This window comes from Corylus avellana, chromosome ca6 (assembly GCF_901000735.1).
Source record: "Corylus avellana chromosome ca6, CavTom2PMs-1.0".
NCBI classification, from domain to species: Eukaryota; Viridiplantae; Streptophyta; class Magnoliopsida; order Fagales; family Betulaceae; genus Corylus; species Corylus avellana.
The window spans coordinates 14,977,977-15,003,809 of NC_081546.1; the positions used below are offsets into that span (position 1 = coordinate 14,977,977).

A 25,833-nucleotide genomic window follows, 5' to 3' on the forward strand; every position below is an offset into this window, starting at 1 on the left:
TAATTGGACGGAAGTCCTTCAGATCGGATGCCCTATGCGACTTCGGAATAAGAGCAATGAACGTAGCATTGAGACTTTTTTCGAATTTACCTCGATCATAGAGCTCCACAAAAACAGCCATGACATCCTTTTTGATCACCTCCCAACAATCCTGAAAGAAAGCCATAGAAAAACCATCCGGGCCTGAAGCCTTATCCCTATCCATTTTTTTGACCACCTCCCACACCTCCCTTTCCTCAAAAGGAACTTCTAGACTAGAAGACTCTTCCTCCTCCAACATATCGAAATGAAGATTATCCAACCTCAGTCTCCAACTGAGAGTCTCTGTGAAGAGTGTCTTATAAAAGCGAGTAATGTGATTACTAATAGCCTCTTGATCAGAGGTAGTAGTGCCATGAATGTTCAGAGACTCAATATAATTCTGTCTGCAGTTGGCATTAGCAATCCGATGGAAGAATTTAGTACACTTGTCGCCCTCTTTCAACCAACGGATTCTAGATTTTTGCCTCCAACTGATTTCTTCTTGAAGGAGGGAAATTTCTAACTCTCTAGCGAGCACCCTTTTCTTCTCAATCTCTTTCGAGGATAAACCTCTCTCTTCCTCCAACCTGTCCAGAGCTTTAAGATCTTCCATGCGACCCTTAATACAAACCCCCACATTGCCAAAATCTTGAGCATTCCATCTCCTAATATCCCACTTTAGAGCTTGCATCTTTTTGGAAAGAATGAAACTCGGAGTGCCCTAAAAATGATACGAGTCCCACCAGCTGTGCACTTTATCCACAAAACCCTCCACTTTGAGCTACATATTCTCAAATTTGAAAGGTCTTTTACCTCCCCCAGGAGAGATACAAACCAAAATAATAGGAGCATGGTTGGAACAAACCCGAAGCATCCTCTTCTAACACAAGTCCGGATGGCGGGCTTCCCACTCCGGGGAGACAAGAAACCGGTCAAGCCTAGACCAAGAGTTATTGTTTGACCAAGTAGAAATCCCCCCCACTTAGGGAAGGTCCATGAGACCCTGTTTCGATATGAACTCACCAAAATCCCTCATTGCCGACCATGAATGAGCTCCCCTTGACCTTTCACTAGAGTAAAGGGTGACATTGAAATCCCCACCGATACACCACGGCATGTCCCAGCAGCTCATGACCCCTGCCAGCTCCTCCCAAAGGAAACGCCTAGCATTTACTCTGTTAGGACCATACACCCCCGCAAATGCCCACTCAAAACCATCCTCAACATTCTTGAAAAAGCAAGCTGCCACATAACTTCCCAACACTACATCCACCTTCTCAACAGCCCTCTTGTCCCACATGAGCAAAATATCCCCCGAAGCCCCAATGGAAGGAACAAAGCACCACTCCACATACGGACATCCCCATAAGCTCCTCACTAAGTTATACGAAATAAAGTCCATCTTTGTCTCTTGGAAACAAACCACATCTGCCTTCCAACTTCTAAGCAAATTCCTAACCCTCAACCTTTTATCCCTCTCATTCAAACCTCTCACATTCCATGACAGAATTTTAAGCTTCATGATTTAACTCGACTGACCCTCCCCTTATTTCTGTCCCTTGACGAAAGCCCCAAAAAATTAACAGAGGACTGCAAGTTTATTAGCTCCCTCTTACCTTTTATGACTGCAGGAGAGCACACTTCCCTCTCCACTTCTTTGCCTTTGTTGTCAGCCATAAGCACCCCAATGGTCTCTGCAAGCTTTCCTTCCTCTCCATCACAAGATAGGCCAAGTTCCTTACATGCCTTAATGATAAAATTCCTCTCCTGCACCTCTAACTGCACCTCCTGTACAGAATTTGGGACAAAAGATTCCTGGGAACTAGAACCCTCCACTGGTGTAGAAACTCCACCCAAGTTATCCGTCTGTGATATACAAGGCCCCAGCTCCTTACCCAAAATACCCAACACAGAAATACCCAGAGAACCTCCCCTCCTGGCCTCCTCACCGTCATTGGCAGTAGACCCAGAGGATTCCGAGGACACCCCCTTACCAGGCTGCTTACCCAGGATCCTTGGACCAGAGTCGCACAAGACCCCCATCAGAGAACTTTGGTCAGCAAGCCTGGAAGGAAGCCCCTGCATCTTAATCGGAGAGCCCAACACTTGAGCTCTAAACTCCATCATCGCCGTATCCTAGAAACTGGATCCCACTGTCGACTTATCTCCCGAAGCACCATCCCTTGCCGGAATCTTCCTCGCCGCCCCCTTACTAGGCAAATTTTCCTTTGTCGGCACCTCTGCCGGAGGTGTGGAGGCTATCTCCAGGGCCGAAATGACATGGGCCTCCCTGTCGCCGAAACATAACCTACCATCGGGACTAGTAGCGTTACCGGCAACTCCCACCGGAGTCTTTTGATCTTCCGTCGAGCAGACCAGCTCACCAACCGGAGAACCCAACATCGGAGCATCTCCCAGACCACCATCCCTTGCCGGATTCTTCCTTGTCGCCCCCTCACTGGACCTAACTACCTCTGTCGGCACCTCTGCCAGAGACGTAGAGTCAACCTGCAGAACAGAACCGGCATGGGTCTCCCTGTCACAGGCCAGCGACTTATCCTCGGGACTTACAGCGGTACCGGCGAAGCCCACCGGAGCGTTAGGACCTCCCAGCGAACTGTCCGGCACCTCTGCAAGCTTCGGACCTCTAACCGATGCCTCCCCTTTCTCCACAGGCCGAGCAGCTTTCCCTCCTAAAATACGTTTTGACCGGCTGAAGACTCTTTCCATGCTTGGGCCTTCCCCTAGTAACCTTCTTGGGCTGGGCTACTCCTTTCTTATAATTTCCCCCTCCAGCCAGCCCATAATCGTACGATCCACCAGGCCTAGAGAGAACACTCAGGCCCTCCAAACTGATAGCCCTTTCAATTCTGTCAAGCCCCACGTCCACCTCGCCTCTCAGTCTTCTCAACGACTCCTTTGCATTAATTAGATCATCTTTTACACGAAACCAGGCCTACACGTCGCAGCTACCTACCCCCTCCCATCCCTTCACGTGATCAGCGCCACGTTTCGAAGCTGTCAGCCTCATCGTGGTGATCAACCTGCTCGCCGGAGACGGGAACCTGCTCGTCGGAGCTCCGCCGTGGACACCCAGTGGCTCCCCTGCCTTTGGGTTGCTCGTTCCCTCCTTCACCGGGATTAAGGACTCGTGCAAACCCTCCTCCTGTATAGTAGAAAGCTGAACTTGCTTCTCCTTCTCTGCAGAAACCTCCTTCAACCACCTTGGCACCCTGGCTATTGGCTCAGCGAAATCATTGAAACAGTCCTCTGTCAACTTCAGCGATGACCCCAAAACTTCCACATATATCCTCCTTCTCCCCCCTACATCATAATTTTTATAAAACTTCCCTGACCTCCCTAGACTCACACAGGGAAGACTTCGCCAGACGTACCTCCGAAATGAGACGTGTCCATCCTTGACCATAACGTCCTTCTGGTATAATGATCGAGCCACTCCTATGCCTGCCATCATACTCTTCTACTGTCAGGAACCGTCCATGTCTGTTAGCACATTTTTGTGCAATTATCTATGGGTACCTTGCTCTGGATTGGTCCCAAAAAACCTTAGAAGAATCCACTGTCACCAAGTCCTCTATAATGCGTGCCAACCACACCAGCTCATCCTTCTGCAGAAAGATGGTTTTTTGTTTCCTATTGCCTCTTTCAAAAAATCTCACCCCTGAAGCCCCACTCTTAATCAGTAACTCAAAAGTTTTAGACTCCACTATCCACTTTCTCGAAACAGGCATAACGCTACCCAGACCAACAAGCTAGACACCCAAACAGTAATCACACGCCACCCACGCGCCTGTTCTCAGGCGGAGATGGAAGAGAGAGAAGAGAGCGTGTCCAACAAATCCTAATTTTAAGTTAACAAATCCCTATTTTGTAGGAGTTCTTTTCCCAAGTTATTTCAAAAAGAAAAAGAAGTTTGGTTTGGAAAGGAAACCTAATTTTACTACTAGTTTTATTTTATTTTTGATAAATAATGTAGTATATATCAAAAAAGAGCGCAAAGCGCCTCCACAATAAAGTATACAAAGGAACCCAACCAAACACCCTAACAAACCAAAAACCCAGAAAAACCTCTAAGTACGCAAGAAAGTATACAAGGAACCCAACCAAACACCCAAGAAAAACCCTAGTGCACCTCAGGGGGAAAGGAAAATGCATTTTTTGACCCCAAAAATCCCCGCCGATGCTGGCCCTTCACCGGAGAGATGGAGCAATCCAGATTTTTGAGCTCCCTCATCCCTTAACCTTAGGAGCAGAAGCTTCAACCACGGGCTCCCTCTTTTCAATGTCGGAAAAAAGGTCCCGAAGCTTTTTGTCTTCACCACCCCAAGACAACCCCACAACGGGAGCGAGGCTCATCGCATCAAGCACCCTATCAGAATAGTCCTCCTTCCCTTCCACCGAAGTATCAACCACAACCTCGGCAAGCAGGTCTTTGTTCTTATGCAGCTGCTTTGCGACTTTTTCCTTCACCCTCCGGTGATACCACAGTTGGGACATGGAAACAGAGGAATAAATGGGAGTACCACTCTCTATCATGCGAGGAAAGGACAGCTAAGACTCCTACCCATCTCAGCCGCCCCATCAGAAAGGGAAGTAGTCGAGAGAGAAGTGCAGACCTGAGACGAGAGCAAGGAGGCAGCAGTAGGGGAATGAAGACCCATCTCAGCCACCCCAAAGGTAGGCGAGACAGTAGAGCCTACATGATCCTTCACCGGCAAAGTGGGAGAGACTTCCGGAATAGGGTCCTTTCCCTTAGAAGACAAGGAAGGATCCTTCAACACCACCGGAGAGGGAGAGATAGCTCTCAGACCAAAGAACCCACGACGAATCAAACCTTTCACCGGAGAAGAAGGACGAACAACCTGAGTTTCCTCCCCCCTAGAAAAAGGAACCTCCCTATCCCTGCAAAGAGGGCTCGCCGGAAAGTCCACCTCCCGAGGAATAGAGAAGGCCTCTTTGAGAACAGAAAGACGCACCGAATCAAAAAGCTTTGAAGACACAAGCGCACCTAGGCGGGCTTCAGGCACCGAAGAAAAAGAATCCTCCCAGTCCCTGTGCAAAGGGCTCGCCGGTAAATCCTCCGCAGAAGGGACAGAAAAACTAGGATCTGACAATAGAGCAGCCCCTTGAGATGACCCATCACCGGTAGACCCAACATTCACGCCCAGAACTCGAACCAGAGAGAGAGAGAACTCCGCCGGGGAAGATCCATCGCCGGAATCCAAACCCGTAACTTGCAAACTCAAAGAAGACCTAGCCAACGGCTCCAAAACATCTTCAGAGACCAAAGGAAGCCACGGAGAAGGCACCAAAAGCGACGCAACAGCAGAAACAGGCTCCAAAGGCAAAGAATTCGAGACAAATTCTAGATTCAAACCTAGCTCCGAACCCGGATCCGAGTTTAGAACTAGATCCGAGTTTTGATCCGGATCCGAGTATTGACCAGGATCCGAGTTTTGACCCAACCCTGTTTCAACGACCAACCCGGAAACGCAACCCAAAACAAAATTGGTTAGGCCCAAAATACGAACCCTTTTCCTCCTGCGATTGGGCTTCAGGGCAACCCCAGCACGGACCCGGTCCAACTTACGTTGGATTTGCCCTAGAAGCCTCAACAACCCATTAATACCGATCTTACCCTTCTTCTTCTTCCTTGAACTCACAGTCCCAGTTGCCACCGCCAGCGGAGTAGGCAAGCACTCCAACATAGAGCAATCCACGGTAGAACGCAACCCAAGACCGTCAGACTCCGATTCAAAGCAAGACGACCTCGGAAACAATCGTGTCAAGGATATGGACATCACTCGATATACTATGGTGCACTCATGTGAGCCATTCCCGGAGGACTATGCAAGATGGCTGCCCCCGCCCCTCTAGCTCCGGTACCATTGCACATCAGTCATATGGCCAAGAAAACATTTGAAAACATCTTATGCATTCATACAATCATTTCTTTCCTTTCCTTTCTTTCTTTTCATTCACTTTCATTAAGTATCATAACACATTTATAACATATTCATAACGTAGTGGAAGCATTCACATAAAGTCATTTGCATTTAAACTCTTTCCAACATATAGTTTAGGATACATAAAATGGGCTATCAAATAAAGGCCAACATTGCATTTATAAACTTTGAAAACAACTTTCTGAAAAACATAACATTGACATTTGGAAGAAAACAAAGGTATTATCATATCTACTTACCTCACTCCTTAGCTTCAACGCTTCAATACTCTTCACTTAGCAACCTAAGCAAACATTCACAATAATTATTCTTGTTAACACTCAAACTATTTATTATTTTTCATTGTTTTATCTTCCTAAACATCGCTTTCCACACTAAGGGGCAGATCTGATTTTTCTTCTTAAGACACTTATTTCATATCTCAAGTTCAATTATCTTCATGGAATGATCATACTATGCATGTGTGTTCAATTACTACACATTAATCATGCAAAGTGAGTTTATTCTCATGCTCTCTAGAGTGTAGCTCTTAACACCGCATATACTAGTCTTGATAGGGTCCTTAGGTCACCATAAGGTTCCCTAGACAGGTCTGGTCTTGAGCAAAAATAGAGGTTTTTAAGGCCTCAAGGTTTAACTAATGTGTTTGTGTGTGTAATGTAATTCCAGTAGCATGTTAGCGAAGATTACTTCACTGTAAACCCTATAATTGTCCAATGATCACATGGTTTGGACCATTAGGAAGGCAACTCAAAGAGGGTTTTATTCTAGGGTCCAATTATAGCAAAATATCTTTACAAAAAGGCCCAACAGTCACGTTTCTTGGTGACTGCAAATTCTGCAGTACCCTAATCTTAATGTTTGGTCCCTACAATGCAATGTAACACACTCCATGACCCATACACATGTTATGCTAATAATACACTCATGAAAATCATGCAATCGTGTTGTAAAAGCTATGTTCATGTTGGTTAAGAGAGAAATCAGATTCAACCCACCCCCAGCATGTATAGGAAGATTAAACGTCAACTTTAATTCAGTTATTAATGTATTACTAGGTCTTTGTTATGACTCTTTTGATAACAAAACCATACATCACTTATAAGGCTTATTAGGACTCGTACCTAGCAAAATCCAGCCATGACGTAGGAGAACACAAAGAGATGGAAATCTGAGCAGCAAAACTGATGGTGCAAAAATCAGTTTCTTGCATTGACTTTGAAATATTTCAGATGTTGGGATTAAGGAAAACACAAAGGAGACACCTTTTTTTTTTTTTTTTTTTTTTCAAATTAATTGAACGGAACTCAAAAGACTTGAAAAATCGTTGAAGATACTTACATAAGGAAATTGGGCAGCAATGGCAACTTCTAGGACAGCAGTGACGTCAAGATTTTGTTTGTAGAAATTTAGGTTTTCGCTTGGAGGAATGAATAGAGGAAGAGAGAGAGAAAGCTGCGTTGAAATCTCTTTCTTTTTCTTTTCTTTTTCAAAAACTGACGTGAGGCTATTGGGAGTAAACAAGCGGCTGTTTTGTGGTTGTTTTAGGGATTTTGATGGACTGGCAGAAACAAGGTAAACTGATGGCTGCAGGAGGGTTTTAGTGCAACTAGTGCTTTAGGGCAGCAATAAAAACTCATGTGTGTTTTAAAAAACTTTCCTTTCCTTGATCTTTTGGGACAATAAAACTAGTAGTAAAAAATCTTTGAGAGTGTAAGATTTTCCCTCTCGTCTTTTTCCTGAATTCAATAAGAGAAGTAAGATTTTGGATTTGCTAGCGGTGGCGCGGCTGGTGCTGCGCGCTAGGGTTCGGCGTGCTTATTATGGAATGCAGCTTCTCTTTTGAAGCTAAAACTTCTGCTTTTCGGCAAAGGTTGGGTGTCCTAACCTTCGTCTGGAGGAAAGGAGAAAAGGATTCGTGGGGTATATTTTCGTGAGCATTCAGTGTTCGTCATGGTTGGCGGATACGGTGGAAGCAGCGATTCAGGCTCAGGTGAAGGAAGAAATCGCCAAATCTTACCGTGAGGGTGATAAGGCCACGATGGTCCACGAGGGAGGTAATAAGGCCGGAAGGTTCTTGGAGGTATCGGTGTTGGCTGAGGGTGGTCGTAAGGGAGTCATTTGGCTTCCGGAGGGACGCTTTGGGAGGGGCTGGCGGCGTTTTGCGGGAGAGCTTCGGCAACTGTTGGCGGCCCAGTTCAAGTTGTCCGGTACGGCGGGGTTCCATCTTCGGCGGGGCTTCTCATGGATGCTCCTTCTCTGGGGGTCGATTTCGGGAGGTCTTTCATGGATGTCCTTTGATCTACTCCGGGCGTCGAGGCGAGAGCAGTAGATTACAAGGTGTGTTACCCGAGGTGAATGTTTAATTGTATTTTAATGTTTTGAAACTCAAACTTGTTTCCAACATTATTTACTGTATGTTGTATCTACTTAATGAGTATTTGACTCACCTTTTGTGTTTATGTTTTAAACCAAACCAGATGGTGTCATGGATGGTTCTACAGGCTAGGGGAACTAGAGACAGAAGCCCACACATAGGAGAGGAATGGAATAAGTGCACCTATGATGTAGGACAAGTCAACAGACTGAACGGTTTGTCGGGTCCGTCGGACAATAATTAATAAATTACTCATCGAGAGTGAAGTCCAATAAAGAAAGAGGAGATTAATTGACAAAATGTGTTTTAGAAGATATTCTGCATATAATTCTCCTGATTTTCCATCTAGAAGATTCTCATTATTAGTCTTTCTTTGGCACCAAGTATTTCCATATATTTGGAAATCCTTTGTGCCCAAGTAATCCCATAATTATTCAATTCTGCTTTTTTAATTTATTTCTTTTATTGGGAGATTTTATCCTTTAGTAGCTTGAGGGTTTCATTATAAATTAGTATTAGTTGTAATAGAATAAACAACTTTTGATCAATAATATTATCGGTTTCTATTATCTTTCAACGTGTGTTGATTGTATGTGCATTGAGGACGTAGCTTCTCTTTCACATTGAGGATGCATTGATCAATAATTGTGAAAGAGAATAGAAAGAGAAGCTACATCCTCAATGCACATACAATCAACACATGTTGAAAGAGAATAGAAACCGATAATATTATTGATCAAAAGTTGTTTATTCTATCACAACTGATACTAATTTATAATGAAACCCTAAAGCCTAAAGGATAAAATCTCCCAACAAATGAAATAAAATAAAGAAGCATAATATAATAATTATGGGATTACTTGGGCACAAAGGATTTTCAAATATATGGAAATACTTGGTGCCAAAGAAAGACTAATAATGGGAATCTTCTAGATTGAAAATCAGGAGAATTAAAGAAAGATATTATGCAGAATATCTTCTAAACCACATTATATCAATTAATCTCTTTCCTTATTGGACTTCATTCTCAATGAGTAATTAATTAATTATTGTCCGACTGACCGTTCAGTCTGTTGACTTGTCCTACATCGACCTAGCACACTAGTTGTTTGGTTTTAGTACACTTTCTATAATAAGACTAGATGTTTAAAGTTTACGTTTTATGAGATGAGTTGTAATAACATTATGTGATTACGCATTTTATAATTAGAAACAAGAGGATATAAGAATTCCATAAACTAAAAATTAAATAAAAACCAAGTCTCATAATAATTAAAACTTAAAACCATCTAGTCTCATAAATCTTTTCTTTCCTTTAAACTCTTGGGTGGCCAACACACAATTACACCTTGTTTGTAAGGGTTGGCAATCACAAGTTCCATTCTTGTGGCCACTGGTGGAACCACATCTAGGATATGGACATCACTCGATATGGTGCACTCGAGTGAGCCATTCTCGGCGGACCATAGAAGATGGCTGCCCCCGCCTCTTTAGCTCTGGTACCATTGCACAATTAGTCATATGGCCAAGAAAACATTTGAAAACAGTTCATGCATTCATACAATCATGTCTTTTGTTTTCTTTTGTTTTTTTCATTCACTTTCACCAAGTATCATAACACATTTATAACATATTCATAACATAGCGAAAGCATTCACATAAAATCATTTGCATTTAAACACTTTTCAACATATAGTTTAGGACACATAAAATGGGCTATCAAATAAAGGCTAACATTGCATTTAGAAACTTTGAAAACAACTTTTCCAGAAAACATAACATTGACATTTGGAAGAAAACGAAGGCATAATCTTATCTACTTACCTCACTCCTTATCTGAATGGTTCAATGCTCTTCACTTAGCAACCTAAGCAATCACAATTGTTAGGTTTTAGTTTGGCCTTATTCAATGATATTTCTTGTAATTCTTATGTGTTTAAAACTTTGGGGAATATCTCTTAGGCTTTCAGGGGTTGTTAAAGAACTTTTTGTATTCTCCTCACGAATCCCGTCAGAACGGAACATGTAACGGGACTGTGTGAAGAGCTTATTGTTTCCTCGTTAGGAGTACCGTCAAAACGAGACATGTAACGAGGAGTTTCTGTTTCCTGGTAAGGAGTGCCGTCAGGACGAGACATGTAACGGGGAGTTACTATTTCTTCGTCAAAAGTTGTGTCAGAACAGGGATGTAACGGGAGCAAAGTTGAAACTACTGTTTCCTCGTCAGGACGGGACATGTAACGGGATCAATGTTGAGCTCCCTGTTTTCTTGTCAGAAGGTGCGTTAGGACGGGGCATGTGACGAAGAGGAGACATTTGTTCTTCCCGTCATAACAGAACTGTTTTCTCGTTAGGATGTGGAATTCTTAGATTTGAGAATTTGTTCTTCCCATCATAACGAGAAAGGAATCCCGTTAGGACGCGAAGAGTGAAATGTTTCTCCTATAAATAATTTTCCTATCACTATTCATTTTGAGACTTTTGGTAAAATATTTTCTCTGTGCACTGTCCACTGAAATCTCAAAGTTCTCTACGAGCGCTGTGTCTCTAGGGTTGTTTGTTCAAGACAGGACGTGATAAAGCTTTAGGTTGTCCTTTGCTCTTGTTTGGCGTGTTGCCTATTCATTCACCTACACAAATATTGCTACTATGAGTACTTGAAGAAAGAAGTCTACCGAAGGGTCGGTGAGGAGATGTACCCCTTGAAGATGGTCAGGATGGAGACAAGCTAAGAAGCTTTTTGTTCTTACCAAGTCTAGAGGTCTTCTAAGGAGTGAGTATCGTCTAGTTTGTAACTCTGAATCTTCATATAATGATTTCTCGGGTTTGGCTGTCCCGGAGTGGTTTTTATCTTTGATGTGTTCAAAGGGTTTTCCACTTTGTATTGTGTGTGTTGATTCTTTAATTCCACTGTGCATGTTTTGTGTTTGTTGTATGGCTTAGTTCCATATTTTGTTTATTTGGCAATTGGAGGTAGAACTCAATCCTAGTAATTTTTCACAAAGGTTTTTCACTTCGTAAACAAATCTTGTGTTGTGTTTGTGATTTTTTTAAATTCCGCTGTACTTGATTTATTTTGTTAAATGGCTTAGTTCCATGTTTTTGATTATTTGGTGATTAGAGGTAGAACACGGTCCTAGTAATCTTTCAACAATAATTATTCTTTTTAACGCTCTCATAAATTCTTTATTATTTTCCATTGTTTTATCTTCCTAAGCATCACTTTCCGCACTAAGGGGCAGATCTGATTTCTCTTCTTAAGACACTTATTTCATATCTCAAGTTCAATTATCGTCATGGAATGATCATACTATGCATGTATGCTCAATTACTACACATGAATCATGCAAAGTGAGTTTATTCTCATGCTCTCTAGAGTGTAGGTGATATAACTAGTCTTAATAGGGTCCTTAGGTCACCACAAGGTTCCCTAGACCGGTATGGTCTTGGGCAAAAATAGAGGTTTTTAAGGCCTCAAGGTTGAACTAATGTGTTTGTGTGTGTTGTAATTCCAGCAAGATGTTAGCGAAGTAATGTGAACCCTACAAGTGTCCAATGATCACATGGTTTGGACCATTAGGAAGGCAACTCAAAGAGTGTTTTATTTTAGGGTCCAATTATAGCAAAATACCTTTCAAAAAAGGCCCAACAGTCACCTTTCTTGGTGACTGCAAATTCTGTGGCACCCTAATCCTAATGTTTGGTCCCTACAATGCAATGTAACACACTCCATGGCCCATACACATGTTATGCTAATAATACACTCAATCATGTTGTAAAAGCCAAGTTCATGTTAGTTAAGAGAGAAATCGGATTCAGCCCCCATTTTTTTTTTTTTTAAGTGTTGACAACATGTATAGGAAGATTAAACTTCAACTATAATTCAGTTATTAACGTATTATTAGGTCTTTGTTATGGTTCTTATAATAACAAAACCATACATCAACTATAAGGCTTATTAGGACTAGTACCTAGCAAAATCCAGCTGTGACTTGGGAGAAAACAAAGAGATGGAAATCTGGGCAGCAACACTGATGGATGCAAAAAATCAGTTTCTTGCATTGATTTTGAAATATTCCAGATGTTGGGATTAAGGAAAACATGAGGAGGTACTTCTTTTTTTCAAATTAATTGAAAGAAACTCAAAAAGACTTGAAAAATCATTGAAGATACTTACATAAGGAAATTGGGCAGCAATGGCAGCTTCTAGGACAGCAGTGACATTAAGATTTTGTTTGTAGGATTTTAGGTTTTTGCATTGGCCATTATGGGAGAAATTGGAGCTCAACCAGTGTCTCCAGATTGGGTGCTAGAGAGGGTATTAGAATACTATCATGCGTTGGGCCTAGCATGTGATGGGCATGAGGAGTTGCTGGCTCTGTTTACTGCCATCGAGGCCGGTAGACCTAACAGGGTAATGGGTAATAGTCAACAAGCGAGTGACAAATCGGGGAATTGAGGAAATCGCGAATTAAAGCAGTTGGAATGCATGGTGAACTATGATGTGAAGGGATCATCTAAATCGACTTGAAAGGGGAGGGCTGGTAAATATTGTTAATGAAGCCAAAACTTTTTCGTGGAATGTGAGAGGTATGAATGAGCCTGAGAAACGAATGAAGATTAGGAGGAGGTTACGAGAGTGGAAAAGGCTGATATTGTGTGTTTGCAGGAGACAAAAATGGAGGTCATTAATATAGAGGTGATTCGGAGTGTGGGGGTGTACTTATGTTGATTGGCTGTACTTAGGATCTACGGGTGCATCCGAGGGTATTTTATTCATGTGGGATAGGCGAGTGGTGGAGAAGATTGAGGAATGTATAGGGAGATTTGTAGTGGCCTATGTCTTTAGAAGTGTTACAGAAAATTTTGAATGGGCTTTTGCTGGTGTTTATGGGCCAAATTATGATAGCGTTAGAAGCAATTTTTGGGATGAACTGGGTGGATTAATGAATCTGTGGGAAAGGTCTTAGTGCATGGGAGGGGATTCTAATGTAGTTCAAAACCTAGGAGAACGATTTCGTGCATCCAGACACACGCAAGCAATGATTGATTTTTCTTATTTTATTTTTGAGCAAGGGCTTATCGATCTTCCAATGGTAGGGGGGAGGATAACATGGTCTAATTGGCATGCGGGGTCTAGACTTGATAGATTTTTGATATCTATAGAATGGGAGGAATATTTTCCAGATGTATGTCAGAAAAGGCTTCATAGGGTACTAATGGACCATTTTCAAACACCTTTTAGGTTTGAGAATATGTGGTTACAAGCAGAGGGTTTCGTGGAGCAAGTAAAGAGGTGGTGGGCTTCTTATTACTTTGAAGGTAATTCGAGTTATGTGTTGGCTCGGAAGTTGAAAGCTTTGAAAGGTGATCTCAAAAAATGGAATGTGGAGGTGTTTGGAGATGTAAGGAAACGGAAAAAGGAGATGGAGGGATTGAGTGAGCTGGATCGCATTGAAGAAAGTAGAGCTTTAACGGAGGAGGAGATAATTAAGCGAGAAAAGTGTTCTAACAACCTAGAGAAGACTCTTTATCAAGAAGAAGTGAGTTCGAGGCAAAAATCTAAGGCATTGTGGTTGAAAGAGGGAGATTAGAATACAAAATTTTTCTATAGGTAGGCCAATTCGCATAAGCGAAATAACACAGTTGCTGCCATGATGGTGGGTGGGAGCAAGACAGAGGATCCAGTACTTATACAGGATCATATTGTACATTTTTATAAAACACTGTATTTTGAACAGTATTAGGGAAGACCAACAAGACTTTTAGCTCCATTGATGGTAAATCAGGCTTCTAGTTCCATTGATGAAGGGGAGAGACTTTGGATGGAGGGAGAATTTGAGGAAAATGAAGTATGGGAGGTGGTGAGGAAGTTGAAGGGCGACAAAGCACCTGGCCTTGATGGATTTACTATGGCTTTCTTTCAGAAATGTTGGGGGGTGGTAAAGGAGGACATGATGGCAGTTTTCAAGGAATTTCATGAGAGTGAAAATTTTGAAAAGAGCATTAATGCTACATTTGTTGTGCTTATTCCAAAAAAAAGCTAGAGCGATGGAGATCAAGGATTTTTGCCCTATTTGTCTTGTAAGTGGGGTGTATAAAATCATTTCGAAGGTACTGGTTAGTCGGTTGAACTCAAACACTCAATGTTGGGGAAACTTGTGTCACATACACAAAATGCGTTTACTCCAAGTAGGCAAATTCTGGACTCTATTTTAATGGCGAATGAATGTGTGGATAATCGGATTCAATATGGGGAATCAGGTCTTATTTGCGAGCTGGATTTGGAGAAGGCTTATGATCATGTCAACTGGGACTTTGTACTATATATGTTAGAGAGGTGTGGTTTTGGGGATAGATGGCGAGGTTGGATTTATCATTGTGTTTCTACGGTACGTTTCTCCATTCTCATTAATGAAGCGCCTACAGGCTTCTTTAGCAGCTCTCGAAGAGTGAGACAAGGGGACCCTTTGTCCCCCCTGATGGAAGCGTTTAGCAAGATGATGAATGCAACGGTGGAGAGAGATCTTATATCTGGATTTTCGGTGGGTTCGCGACATTCTGATTTAATGGTAGTGTCGCACTTATTATTCACAGATGACACACTTATCTTTTGCGAGCCAAAGGTGGATCATCTTCGTAATTTGAGATGTTTGCTGCTGTGTTTTGAAGTGGTTTCGAGGTTGAAAATAAATTTGTCAGAGTCTGTTATTGTCCCTATAGGTGAGGTGGGAGATGTGGAAGGCTTGTCAAGAATACTTGGGTGTGGCGTGGATTTGGTGCCATTTACGTACTTGTGTTTACCTTTGGGTGCTCATTATAAGGACCCATCTATATGGAACAATGTCATTGAGAAGATGGAGACTAAGTTGGCAGGGTGGAAGTGGATGTATTGATCTAAGGGTGGTAGGCTAACGATGATAAAAAGCACTCTCTCTAACATTCCCACATACTATTTATCTCTGTTTCAAATTCCAGCGAGAGTGGCGAAGCGTATAGAAAAAATACAAAGAGACTTCTTGTGGGGAGATGTAGGTGACAAATTCAAGTTTCATTTGGTAAACTGGTCCTAGGTTTGCATGCCAACGGAGGTGGGGGAATTAGGTATAAGGAATTTGATTTAGTTCAATCGAGCTTTGTTAGGTAAATGGTTGCGGAGGTTTGCCAATGAGGGTGATGCTTGGTGAAGGAAATTAGTGGAGGTTAAATATGATACGATGAGGGGTCGTTGGTGCTCCAAGGAAGTAGGGGGACCCTATGGGTGGGAGTGTGGAAATGTATTCAAAGGGGGTGGGATAATTTTAAGCAACATATGCGGTTTGAGGCAAGAGATGGTTCTAGAGTATTGTTTTGGCAAGATGTGGTGTGGGGAGTCACCATTGAAGATTCTGTTTCCAGCTTTGTTCAATATAGCATGCGCAAAGGAGGCATGGGTGGACGAGAATATGGATATAGCAAATGGTGCTATTCATTGGAATGTAATGTTTATTTTACCTGTTCATGATTGAGAAATGGAAGAGGTTTCGCTATTTTTCGAGTTATTGTATTCCCAATAGATTAGGCATGTCGGGTGGATAAAATTGGTTGGATTCCATCAAAGAGAACAAATTTTGAGGTGAAGTCATACTATTAGGTAAGGGTTAATTCGGCACTGGTGGTTGGTCCATAGAAGAGTAAAGCTCCTACGAGAGTGGCTTTTTTTGTGTGGACGGCGGTGCTGGGGAAAATATTAACATTGGACAATTTATGTAAAAAAAACATTATAGTGACGGAGTGGTGTTGTATGTGCAAGCATAGTGCTGAATCAATTGATCATTTATTATTGCATTGTGAGGTTGCTATAGAGGTTTGGAACATGGTTTTTCAGTTGTTTGGTGTTACGTGGGTGATGCTGGGTAGGATGAAGAAACGTTTGGGAAGTTGGAGAGGACAAAGGGGTAATCGTACAGTTCTGAAAATTTGGAGAATGACTCATTTGTGTGTAATGTGGTGCTTATGGAGAGAAAGGAATGCAAGGAGTTTTGAAGATCATGAACTTGGACTCATAGAGTTGAAGAAAATGGTGCTCCAAACATTGTTCTCATGGAGAGTAATGTGGCATTCGTCGCAAGCTTCAATGCTTATGGAATTCTTAGACTTATGTGCTTCATTTTCAGCTTAAGGGTATTTGTATATGGGGGCTCTATTGTATACTTCCTGTGTATGTTGTGCCATTTTGCGCTTTTATATAAATTGCTATTACCTATCAAAAAAAAACAAAAAAAGGTTTTTGCTTGGACGAATAGAGAGAGAGAGAGAGAGACTTGCGTTGAAATCTCCTTTATTTTCAAAATCTGACATGAGACTGTTGGGAGTAAACAAGCAGCTGTTTTATAGCTGTTTTAGGGTTTTTAATCGACTGGCAGCAAAAAGGTAAACCAGCTGCAAGGGAATTTTATGGTTTTAGTACAACTAGGGTTTTAGGGCAGCAATAAAAAACCACGTGTTTTAAAACACTTTCTTTTCCTTATTCTTTTGGGACAATAAAACTAGTAGCAATAAAATTTGGTTTCCTTTTCAAGCCAAACTTCTTTTTCTATTTGAAATAACTTGGGAAAACAACTCCTACAAAATAGGGACTTGTTAACTTACAATTAGGACTTGTTTTAGCAAGAAAACTTTCCTTTGGGGGGAAAAAGACAGCTGGCCAGATTTTGCTAGGACCTAGACTTCAACTATATCGACTTTTTAGGTCTTTTTCATCCCTCTAACAGACCCCTCTATTAAACCCACGAAAATTAGAGGAGACAATTAAAGAAATAGCTACCAAACAACAAGCAATCACTATAAAATTTACCCTAGGAGGAGACCCAAATAATTTAGAAAATGGAGTGTGGTTGTCCAAAATGAGAGTAGGCAACCAATTGATGATAAAAATTGAGGTAAGAAAGGCATCCGCCCAAAATGAGGGAGGAAGATGAGATTGAGCCGAAAGAGTCAATCCCATTTCCATTATATGCTTATGCTCAGCCAAGCCCATTTTGTTGAGCGGTATAAGGACTAGTAATACAGTGGTTAAGAGAAAGAAAAGACTTGAATTTTTGGGAAATGTACTCCCCACCACCATCTGATTGTAGTTGCTTAATTTTGGTAGATTAGTTTTTTCCCCTAAAGATCTAATTTGACAAAAAAATAGCAAGTACTTTAGATTTTTTATGGAGTATACAATCTCGAGAAACGGAAAATTTCATCTACAAAGAGCACATTCTAACGACAATTACCATTTGATTTTATTGAACAAGACCATACATCAGTGTGAATTGTTTACTCTTGCCAAGTTGGCAAAGCTCACAAGCACTCTCTTTGCCTTTGGATCCTACAAGAGGGACAACATTTTAATTAATAACTAAGGATACAATGCAAGAAGAAGCGTGGCCTAATCTTCACCAGATGCGAAGAGGAACCTTTACTCCAATGAGAGCAACCAAGCTAGGTTGTTTATTGAGAGAAAAATGCTGCAACCGTTGAGGGTGAAGACCGCCTTCACTCTGCCCTTCCAGAATTGTCACCCCTGTGCTTGAATCCTTGATAAAGTAGTGAGAATCCGTTAGAATAAAAAAAAAAACAATTATTATCATGGCAAAATTGATTTATAGAAAGCAAGTTAGCAAAAGATTGGGGACAATGAAGAACACAACACAGTTATGATGAAGTGTGGAGTGAGGTGTGCGAAAGGAAATAGAACTAGTATGCTTGATTTGCAGACCCACACCATTACCCATGGCAACAACATTAGAACCGGTGTAAGGTTGCTGTAAGGTGAGTTGTTCAAGATTAGAAGTGATGTGCTGATTAGCCCCATTATCAAGAAACCAAGTGTCATCACCCTGGGAAGAGTTGGTTTGAGCAACCATGGCAGCGAGTTGAACCAGTGGATGACGACCCTGATACAAGTAGTCCATGCTATGAAGCAACCAAGGGCTTTGTGACTCAACTTACCACATATCTGGCATGGACACTTTGGTGTAGGAAAAGAATGCTGCACAGGTTGCTGACTTGGCTTGGCTGAAGGTGTAGGTAGGAGCCCACCAAAATTGTTGGAATGGAACTCGCGTTGTGGCTGTCTCGGTGGATACTTGGGCTTCCTGTGAACGGACTAATTCGGCTGCTTAGGAGAGAAGATGGCAATTTGCTAAGCATTTGAATTTATCAAAGGTTGCTTAGGAGAGAACATGGGAAATTGATGAGCCTTTGAGGTGACAGATTGATTCTCATTTTCGAGCAGCAATTCATAGGAGAGCGCTTGAAAGTCTTCAAAAGAGAAAGAAGTGCCCTGGGTAGCAGAGGACATCGAGGTAATAAATAAATTGAAAGCTGCATTCAACCCTCCCTTAACATAGCCAATTAAATCATCATCCTCAATTGGCATGCCTACTGCAACAAGCTGGGCTGTCCTGTGCTTTGCCGTTTCAAGGAAGTCAGTGTAGCTCGTTGAACCTTGACATAAGGTTTGTAATTAACGTTTGAGATGAGTAATGCGAGACTGGAATTGAGAGGCAAAGCAATTGCATAAAGAAAACCAAACCTATCTTGCAGTGTTGAGGCCAAAGACAGTAGAGAATATCTTCTAAGTGAGAGTAGCATTGAGCAAAATGAGAACAGACTGGTCCTTTTTATTCCAGAGAATATCAGTAGAATTGAAAATAGAGGTGATTTTACCTTGATCATCAGTGAAAAAATTGATTGGGCACGGTTTCAAACCAGCCATGAAACCCTTCGAGTCATGACTACAAAATACAGGACTGAATTGAGAAAACCATACGAGGTGGTTTGAAGCATCTAATTTAGTAGGGAGAAGAGGACCGATGTTGGGGGCAGAAAAGGTAGCAGCAGTAGAGCTTGAAGAACAAGAATTGACGAAGAAGGTAATAGGAACTGAAGAAGAAAGCAGGATCAAAACAAAGAAGTGTTAGCTGAAACGCTCTGATACTTTGAAAGAATAAAATGCAAGATAGGAGGAAATTGATTTTATTCAATGCAATTTCAATAATACATGATCGTTTTATATACACGCATGGCTATAGCTCTACAAGGGATGATTACATAAATCTTGGGATTACATATTCACCGCACAATTCACAGGTATTGGAGTGCCATGTAGGTGTTTACACCTTCCTTTGATATCTTGACATGAGCTGGAGCATGAGGACAAAGGAGCAGAGGAGATAATTTCCATAAAGGTCTTATTGCATTCCTTGGATGGTTGGAAATAGGCTGTCGTGTAAAGGAGCTGAAGTTGCCTTTTGGAGCTTCATTTCCTTTTGTACCAGCATCAGATGTTGCAGAAGCATCCAATGAAGAGGAGATCATGGAGTTATGGTTAATTGCTTACTATTTATGCAGAGAATTGGCTAAAATTCTTATAATTTTGATACTGATACTCACAATAATGATATAGATAAACATAAGAATACTGTACAACTAAATATCTACATTATATGTAATAACGTGATTGTATCATACTTCCTAAAACTTGATGTTGGTGTGCACTTTATTGGAACCTAATTGGTTTGGGAGGCCTATCGTCTGAAGCCTCATTTATAGGCTTTAAGAACTCTATCACAAGTTAGACCTTTGTTTTCTTTGATCTTGAGTGAGGTTATGCCAACTGTTCTGCGTGGTAAATTGCAGGATTAGTTCTTCCTTTTTTTTCATTTTTAATAGTACTCAACTCAACTCCAATGTCATAAACCTACTTATGCTTCTTTTGCAGATTGATACTTGTTATGCAAACACAACTGCGCCTTTTGAACCTTTTTCACAAGTTCAATGTAGTGTGTGTCATCAAATGACAGATGAGAGTCTTTTATTACTTTGTGATCTTTGTGATTCAGCTTCTCACACATACTGCATTGGCCTGGGTTTTACTGTACCTGAAGGTGATTGGTTTTGCCATGACTGTACCGTCTGTAGAACTGAACATATGAATAGAGAAATGCATATTGATTGTGACATTGAAAATGTAACGACAACCGCTGAGGAACATGTTACCATCCTTGATATTGTACGAGAATCAAGTAGCCCTGTGGCTGACAGAAAAGCTAGAGCAATCTCTTCAAATCCAAACCAGTTGTCACCTGCTGTTGCCCCTGATGTGGAAAACAGTGTTGCAGAGGAAGTAAATGTTCCTGGTGCAAGAATGCTTCGTAATGTTGCTGAAAGAGAAACTCAATCAGGTGCAAGAACATTGCAACGATGTCGCGATGTGCACAGCCATATTCAGGTGCTTCGTAAGAACTGGAATGCCTTTCGTAATGGGTCACTGAGCTTCTCTTCTGGTTCATTCAAATCTGGCAGCCAAAAGTACCAACGGAACGTTAGTGCAGTATTGCATGCTAGATCAGGTCAACAACATTCCTTATCCTCCACTAGTTGTCAGCACTCGACAGCTGAAGATGCTTTTGCTGGAAGTTCTGTGCAGAACAGAGGCCCACATGATATTGAGAAGGCATGGAAAATGATGATCAAGGCAAAGTCAATAGAGAGTGCTCATGAAAGTACCAGCTGTAGGAATCAGGTTTCAAAACTTCCTTTGAAGACTGGAAGAGCTTCAAAAGATGCAACCGGTACAGTGAAAAATCAACAATTTGGAGCCAAGGGTCTGGAGAAGCATAATGAATTTTATTCTTGTAATAGTGAAATAGGAAAGTATCGATCTCCTAAGTTGGAAAAACAAAAGAAGAGTAGTGTTAGTACTAAGGGGAGTGTAGAGTCTGGTGAGGGTCTCACAACTAATTCATCAGGATCTTTTTTCAAATCTTCATTCTCTAGCAACGGATGGCCTAGTATTCAAAGTGATGTCTATTATCAAAATAGTTCTAGGCTGTTACAGAAACATGTAAAGGGGGCCTCATCATATGGATCTACTTGTTTGATTAATTTGGTTGGGTCAATACCAGGAGCTTCTGATTCACTTTATGCCAAAGCAGAGCTCAGAACATCTCCTCCCAGGAAGGTTGATTTTTCTAAGGAAACGGTGAGAATGGGCAAGGGTTGTACTAAAAGCAATGCTAGAAAAGATGATGATGCCAAAAGTGAGATCCAATCTCTTGTCAAGCTGAACTTGAAGCTCCTAAGCAGAGACAAAAAGTTAGGTAATGAACTTAGTTTTCTATTCCATACATTTAATGGTACTGTATAAAGACCAGAGATTACTTGAAATTTCGTTTATGCAGGAGTATCAGCATTCAAGGAAATAGCAAGGCTTGCCACTCATACCATCCTGGCCGCATGTGATTTAGAGCACCGGAAGCTTGGTGTTCACTCCTTCCCGGTCAGCTCAGTGTGCAGCCACACTGAACATATCCAGCAGCTCCACAAGTCCACTCTGATGCCTAATTCTTGCAGGGAATGCTTTTGTATTTTTGTAATGGATGTTGTTAACTCCGTTATGCTTGAGAAAGTAGCCTGTGTTAACACAAGTTAAGGTCTCTTCCAATTTGGGTTAATGCTGCTCAATTATTTTTTGAACCCTCTCTTATGGAAAGAATATGTAATATTTATTTTATTAGTTTTGGGATGAGTTGTATAAATTGATTCAGCAGCTTTTCTACAAACCTGTTCTTAAATTAGTCTTTCATTTGTGGTCTCTTTTTATTATTATTATTATTATTATTAGTTATGCAGCAGATGGAAGGCAAGACTATCATTTCCTTCTGCAACCCCCGGCCCCCTCAATTAGGGCTGGGCAAATTCACCGCGTACCAACCGTGGGCCGACCGTAACCGACCGTGACCGACTAGATGATGAACGGTAGGCGGAAAGGATTTTTCTATTCCGACATTGTCGGTTCGGTAGGCGGAAGGAATTTTAGGAACGTTGGTTTTCGACCAACACCGACTTTTACCGACTTCCAAAATGACGTATTGATATGTCAGAATGACTTTTTGAATATTAGTCAATTATTCATTATATTTCCCTAACAAAAATAGGAGCTAGATTCTCGTCTAGTTTAGTTGGTTGAGCGCAAGGCTCTTTGCCTTATGGTCGTGGGTTTGAGCACCATGCTGGGTGCCTAATGTTTATATATTATTATATATATTAATTTTTTTATTATATAATTCATATACTCAAAAAGACGTCGTTTTGATTGCCCATATATATATATATATATATATATATGCATACTTCCATTGTTTCACTAACCCTAGCCGCGAGCCTCTTATCTCTGGATCTCTCTCTTCACCCTCATTTCCGCCTCTCTCTCACTCTCACTCATGACCCCACCTCTCTCTGTTTTGATTACCTTTTTGGTTCACGTTGTGGTCTTTGATTGTGTTTTTTTATACAATTCTGATTGTATTTTCTTGTTGTTTGATTGCCGAGAAAGTGGAGGAAAAGAGGTATTTTCTTGCTAAGTATGTTTTAGACAGTGATTTGCTTCGAGTTTTTGTACCTTTTTTGGTTCAAGTTGTGTTTTTAATTTGATTTTGAATTCTTTTTCTTGCTGTTTCGTTGCCAAGAAAGTGGAGAAAAAATGTTTTTCTTGCTGTTTGGACTTGATTTTCCAATAGCCCATCATTGATTGTGGCCTAGCCCGAACCAAAAATTACCGACTGACACCGAACCGACTTTGTCAGTGATGGTCGGTGGCGGTACAAATCATGGTTGGAAAAAGTCAATGAATTTACCAACTTTACTGACTTTAGAGCGGAAGCAAAAAATTTTTACCGTTACCGACTAGTGCCCAGCCCTACCAATTTGAGAAATGCACAAAAATATATGACGCGTAGAAAATTCAAGAACCATCTTAATATAAGTAATAATTGTAGTTAATGAGTCATATAAAAATTTAAAAAGTAAATAAACTATCAACAGTTATACAGTATATGCTTCTTTTATATATATACCATTCGATTCTATATATATTTGATAAGAGAATTATAAATAACTGGCTTTGATACCATTAGAATACTCGAAAGAAATGAGGATTAACATAGATAGGACTTCTGCAAGGATAAACAAATAAGTATACTTATAATACAACGTATAATGATGCAATTAAATAAAAAGAAATTATGTATTCATAAATGAACATAATGAATTTTGCCGAAAATAAAATACTTACAAAATAACTTGAATTAACTTGAAGATTGAAAGTTCATTACTTGAAACAACATTCTATAATGCATGAAGAAAATTCTGAAGTTGATATTATGGGTTATTGCCAAGATTAAGAGAGGGAGAAAAGAAGAGAGGTATTCTAGTTCCAGAAGAACCGAATGCTGTTTCCATTAAAAATGTTCATATAAATAGGCAAGAGGAAGATGATGTAAGCTGTAAACATGGCTTTAGTCTTCTTTTCCACCGAAATGAGGGGTGAAAAACTTTTACTTTTATGCTGTTGAAGAATAATATCGGCAAAAGAAACCGTCTTTCGGCGACAACTGCATTGTAGATGAATAGTAACCTATTGGGTTACTCCGTCAGCACTGTGCTATGAATAGTAACTTTTCAATCTCAACTAAATCTTCTCCAAGATCATAGGGATCTTGAGCATCTTGGGAGAAGGGAAGCTTTACTTGGCTTGTAAAAGAGGAAGAAGATGACGCTGAGCAGACTTCAACCTCATCATCTATTCCTTCTATATATAAGTTGAGTTCTTCTTCAGAGAGTGCCTAAAATTGGTTAAATAAATAACCAAGGCGATTATATTTCCTATTTGAAGTGGCTTTTTTTCTTTTTTTTTTAATATATTATTTTAAATGGCCTTATTCACACATAAATTCAATATTCAGTTGAAGCTTGAGTTTGTCCAACAACCATTGACGTGCAGTAGAATCAGAATAAAGTGGAAAGAAATTGGCAAAACGTCTGTTGGATCTACTCAACTGAAACAACTCGATCAACGGTTCTGTTGGAAATTGGGCCGTTACTTTTGAGCCTTGTGGGCTCGGCCCATGCAGGTCTATACAATCAGACATTGCATGTGATTTAACCCAACAGATCACAACTTTGTTCAAGCAACCACGTTTGAATCAACAAAGAAACAAACTTTCTTGATTTAAAACTCAACTAAAACCATCGAGTTTTTCAAAGAATTTGAAAAAAAAAAAAAAAAAAAGAAGGGGGGGGTGGGGAATAGCTATTCCTTAAGAAAAAGAAATGGGTTTTCCAATAAGACACTTTTATTTTTTATTTTTTTGGCAAACTTTTTTAAATTTATAATAAAAAAAAAAAATGAATAAAGAACTCTAAAACATTTTATGGGTAGCCGACCACCTTCTACCTCAGGCCTAGACCGCCCAACTTGCTCTTTTTGTTCGTTTGACGCACATTAACAAACAAGAAGGTATTTTTTATAAAAAAAAATTGTGATTCAATTTCAGTATAAAATCGTGTTTTGTAATCAAACTAAATAAAATGAATAATCATTTTATTCGAGCTCCTTGTATTCCGAACCAACTACTTGATCTCTAAATTTTAGTCTGTTAACGGTTATAAATAGGAATCATCTAATTGTTTCCAATAATAAAATATTTAAGAGAGTTTTTTCCTTGTTTCCCTGGCGGAATCCAGATTATTTAGGGTTTAATGTGCTTATGAGCCATCTAAAAAAAAAAAAAGTGCTTGTGAGCCCAATTAGGGGCCCAAGAAGGCACTGAAAACTTGGAACAGGTGGTCCTGCGTGTCAAATGACGATGGGGGACCTCGAAATTCAATAGGCTAAAATGGGGCTCAAAAAGTTGAAACCTAGTCCATTATGTCCATACGGGGACGGGGAACTTCTTTCCGAATCTGGGCTGCTACAGTTGATTGAGACACTTGTCCGGCCACAAGCGGGTCCACGTTCCATGTGCTAGGACCACCCAAAAGCGCACGTGAGTCTGCCACGCCAGGAGAGGCCCCTTTCCCTTTCATATTTTAATGACCCGTAAACGACAGGTTACTTGTGCACATACCCCCACTATTGTTTGCCTTTCTTTTCTTTTTGACTCCCACCCCCCACGTGACACCGTCACGAGAAAGCGAGAGGCCGCACCGCCTTCTGTTGCACCCCACGTGCTTTCCTGTACTGTTGCCATAATCGCCCATACTCTTTTTTCCTCATTCCAAAACTGCCCCCTCTGTACAGTTCAGGTTTTTTTTTCTTCACTTTTCGGTAAATTGCCCATCTAAGAATTTTCAATTAGGATAGATTCATTAAGATATAAATAGTTGTCTCTTTCGTGTAACAGGACGTGAAAAAAAATCCACCAATCTTCTTTTTTTTTTTCTTTTTTTTAATAAAAAATTATCTATATTGTTTTATTCCTTGAAACAAATGTTAATATATTTTATTTTTCCTTTCAAGTAAAATTTCTATGATCATCCATTTTAATAAAATAAAATAATTTGTTACTTATTCGTGTGACAAAACTAATCCCTTTGTTACTTTTCATATCACAGTTTTGGTACGAAAAAAGTTCT

General features: G+C 40.7%; 1 protein-coding gene across 1 annotated transcript in view; it reads left to right on the plus strand.

The window, feature by feature from the left end:
* LOC132185723 (uncharacterized) overlaps positions 1–22,003 on the plus strand; it is a 38,453-nt gene extending 16,450 nt beyond the window's left edge. Inside the window, exons 2-3 of the mRNA XM_059599492.1 lie at positions 20,138–21,518; positions 21,600–22,003. Coding sequence (XP_059455475.1) covers positions 20,138–21,518; positions 21,600–21,850 — 1,632 coding nt within the window. The 3' untranslated portion in view covers positions 21,851–22,003. The remainder of the gene's footprint in view (positions 1–20,137; positions 21,519–21,599) is intronic.
* The last annotated feature ends 3,830 nt before the right edge of the window (positions 22,004–25,833 follow it).